Source organism: Bos grunniens, chromosome 1 (genome assembly GCF_055505025.1).
Source record: "Bos grunniens cultivar Pamir isolate PY7600 chromosome 1, Bosgru_T2T1.0, whole genome shotgun sequence".
NCBI lineage: Eukaryota > Metazoa > Chordata > Mammalia > Artiodactyla > Bovidae > Bos > Bos grunniens.
The window spans coordinates 35,658,358-35,662,500 of NC_141165.1; the positions used below are offsets into that span (position 1 = coordinate 35,658,358).

The window sequence follows — 4,143 nt, forward strand, 5'->3', positions numbered from 1 at the left end:
TTCTGTATTTGCTTCATGTAGTAAGGCTTTGTTAGTTTTTGTTTGCTTGTTCTTAAGGCCTGAGGCTGTTTATTTTTCAGAGCCTTAGATTCCTTTTTTGACTGAGCTTTTACTGCAAATAGATAAAGTTCCTGCTCTGTACTACTGCTTTTACTAGCTTAGAAGTTTATTAATATGCTTATTTATATCCCTAGCACATACATGTATGTAAAGCATACTTTGATTTGTAAATATTACCTTTTTTATGGAATGTAAATGTACCTTTTGCCACTAGAACAAATTGATTTCATCTGCTGTCTCATCTTTAAACCTATTATTTACCCAACTTTTAGCTTTTTCATTATAATGTAAAAATGTCTCTCTACTATAAGAAGATTAATAAACAAAGTAGAAAAGACTGCTTATGAAAAAATACTTTAGAAACCCTGTCCTTTTGATTAGGAACCAGTACTTCTACCAGAAAAACTTCAAAGTGCTCTCTAAACATTGAATTTTCATCAGTGATGCTGCAAGCCTTAGCTCTCATCTTTCATGCTTACCATGCAATAACTTCAAAAGGATAAAAAGAAAGAATGGTAATCTCTCAAAGCACCACTGTGCTACGGTCAGTCATCTTGTCTTTAGTTATCATGCATTCACAAGCAGATAATTGCTTCATTACATTATGCTTTAATAAATATAGTAATTAACATTTTGTTACAAAAAAAGAAAAAAGCCAATAGTCAAACCATTCAGAAATGAAATCCAGAGCCCAGGGGATTTCTAAAAGAAAATGAAAAAGAATTAGACAGCGTCAAATATAGACCTCTTCAAAGGGAAAGAGATCATTTAAACTTGTCTTTTACTTACTGAAATACATTCTGCATATTTTATTGTTTTTGTCATCTTGCTTGTTATAATCCAGCCAGTGAATGTTCAAAGAACATAAAATCCTACAAATAAATAAATGGAATATGAGTGAATTGACAAAAAACCAACAATTAAGATCAAGAGTCTTACATGGAAGCTTTGATTATATAAGGCAATTATGTTTCCCAGTGGTGTTCCAGGAACATGTGATTTATCAGGAGGAGAAAAATCAGAAAGTTTTAAGCTTCATGACACTCACATATCTAATTAGCAGAGTTTAAGTAACCTGGAACGGAGAAGGCAATGGCAACCCACTCCAGTACTCTTGCCTGGAAAATCCAAGGATGGAGGAGCCTGGTGGGATGCAGTCCATGGGGTCGCTAGGAGTCGGACACAACTGAGCGACTTCACTTTCACTTTTCATTTTCACTTTCATGCATTGGAGAAGGAAATGGCAACCCACTCCAATGTTCTTGCCTGGAGAATCCCAGGGATGGGGGAGCCTGATGGGCTGCCATCTATGGGGTCGCACAGAGTCGGACATGACTGAAGTGACTTAGCAGCAGCAGCAGCAAGTAACTTGGAAAGCTTATTTGAATCAGCATGATATCACCAGGCAAAATTTGGGGTGGTCAAGAGTTTTTAAAATTAGATTTTTGGATAGTCTGGGTCATCATGAGAAGCTGTAATAGACACGGACCTTTAAACAAGAGTAAGATATGTCATCATGGACCATGTGGTTGGTAACTCAGCTTTCATCTGAGAAAGTACTGAAAACTATACCTGAGGGAACTTGGTGGATTATGCAGTGGTAGACTTCACTTTCACTTTTCAGTTTCATGTATTGGAGAAGGAAATGGCAAACCACTCCAATGTTCTTGCCTGGAGAATCCTAGGGACGGGGGAGCCTGGTGGGCTGCCATCTATGGGGTCGCACAGAATCGGACACAACTGAAGCGACTTAGCAGCAGCAGCAGCAGCAGTCTCAAACAAAAGACCAAATTACTTGTGAATACTTGTGAGTTTTGCTGTTTGGATCAGGGAATATCCTCCAATCAGCAACTTCTAAAGATTTCTGACCACAAGGTAATAAAATGGAGACAGCATTTACAAATTAAAAACATAATTCTTGGTGACAAATTGTTTTAAAAGCTATATTGGCCAAGGGTGAGTGATAGTCATTCATTTATGTCTGACTCTTTGTGATTCCATGGACTGTAGCCTGCCAGGCTCCTTTGCCCATGGAATTCAGGTAAGAATACTGGAGTGGGTTGCCATTTACTTCTTCAATATTGACCAAGAGCAAAGTGCAAATATTTTATAATATTATGGTAAAAAGGAAAAGAAAAGCAATGGATGGAATGCTGTCTGATAGTCTCAGTAAGTGTGTTTCTCTCTAAGACCCTGGAGTAAAAAAGTTATCTTTCCAGATAATCAGGGTGTTACTTCAGTCAGTGCTATCAGTTCAGTTCAGTCACTCAGTCGTGTCCAACTCTTTGCGACCCCATGAATCGCAGTACGCCAGGCCTCCCTGTCCATCACCAACTCCCGGAGTTCACACAGACTCACGTCCATTGAGTCAGTGATGCCATCCAGCCACCTCATCCTCACCTCATCCACCTCACCTCATCCTCGTCCCCTTCTCCTCCTGCTCCCAATCCCTCCCAGCATCAGAGTCTTTTCCAATGAGTCAAGTCTTCACGTGAGGTGACCAAAGTACTGGAGTTTCAGCCTTAGCATCATTCCTTCCAAAGAACACCCAGGGCTGATCTCCTTTAGAATGGACTGGTTGGATCTCCTTGCAATCCAAGGGACTCTCAAGAGTCTTCTCCAACACCACAGTTCAAAAGCATCAATTCTTCAGTGCTCAGCTTTCTTCACAATCCAACCCTCACATCCATACATGACCATTGGAAAAACCATAGCTTTGACTAGACAGAACTTTGTTGGCAAAGTAATGTCTCTGCTTTTCAATATGCTATCTAGGTTGGTCATAACTTTCCTTCCAAGGAGTAAGCATCTTTTAATTTCATGGCTGCAGTCACCATCTGCAGTGATTTTGGAGCCCCAAAAAATAAAGTCTGACACTGTTTCCACTGTTTCCCCATCTATTTCCCATGCCAGGTCCATGAATAAAGGCAAATTGGAAGTGGTCAAACAGGAGATGGCAAGAGTGAACGTCAACATTCTAGGAATCAGCGAACTAAAATGGACTGGAATGGGTGAATTTAACTCAGATGACCATTATATCTACTACTGTGGGTAAGAATCCCTTAGAAGAAATGGAGTAGCCATCATGGTCAACAAAAGAGTCCGAAATGCAGTACTTGGATGCAATCTCAAAAACGACAGAATGATCTCTGTTCGTTTCCAAAGCAAACCATTCAATATCACAGTAATCCAAGTCTATGCCCCAACCAGTAACGCTGAAGAAGCTGAAGTTGAACGGTTCTATGAAGACCTACAAGACCTTTTAGAACTAACATCCAAAAAAGATGTCCTTTTCATTATAGGGGACTGGAATGCAAAAGTAGGAAGTCAAGAAACACCTGGAGTAACAGGCAAATTTGGCCTTGGAATATGGAATGAAGCAGGGCAAAGACTAATAGAGTTTTGCCAAGAGAACGCACTGGTCATAGCAAACACCCTCTTCCAACAACACAAGAGAAGACTCTACACGTGGACATCACCAGATTGTCAACACCGAAATCAGATTGATTATATTCTTTGCAGCCAAAGATGGAGAATCTCTATACAGTCAGCAAAAACAAGACCGGGAGCTGACTGTGGCTCAGATCATGAGCTCCTTATTGCCAAATTCAGACTTAAATTGAAGAAAGTAGGGAAAATCACTAGACCATTCAGGTATGACCTAAATCAAATCAGTGCTATAGTCATAGGGAATTGTTGACATTTTTGCCATCAGCTTGTTATTAATATATAAAATACATGTGTAGGGCAGATTAAAGGCTTCCTTGGTGGCTCAGTGTGGTAAAGAATCCTCCTGCCAAGCAGAAGACACAAGTTTGATTCTTTGGTCAGGAAAATCCCCTGGAGAAGAAAATTGCAACCTACTCCAGTATTCTTGACTGGGAAATCCCATGGACAGAGGAGCCTGGTGGGCTATAGCCCATGTGGATGCAAAAGAGTTGGACATAATTTAGCAACTAAATAGCAGCAGCAGCAGGGCAGATTAAAGGTAATATATTTTTAATATAAACATTAAATAAGGGGACTAACCGGAAGGTCAAATTAAGGTTTTGGGAAAAGGGTGGGAGTATGTTTATGTGCATG

At 39.9% G+C, this 4,143-nt stretch overlaps 1 protein-coding gene across 1 annotated transcript in view; it reads right to left on the bottom strand.

The window, feature by feature from the left end:
• Nucleotides 1–648: 648 nt before the first annotated feature.
• The window catches only part of PLSCR5 (phospholipid scramblase family member 5), a 25,586-nt gene continuing 22,091 nt past the window's right edge, over nucleotides 649–4,143 (bottom strand). Inside the window, exons 7-8 of the mRNA XM_086316886.1 lie at nucleotides 850–932; nucleotides 649–762 (exon numbers count right to left, since the gene is read on the bottom strand). Coding sequence (XP_086173012.1) covers nucleotides 894–932 — 39 coding nt within the window. The 3' untranslated portion in view covers nucleotides 649–762; nucleotides 850–893. The remainder of the gene's footprint in view (nucleotides 763–849; nucleotides 933–4,143) is intronic.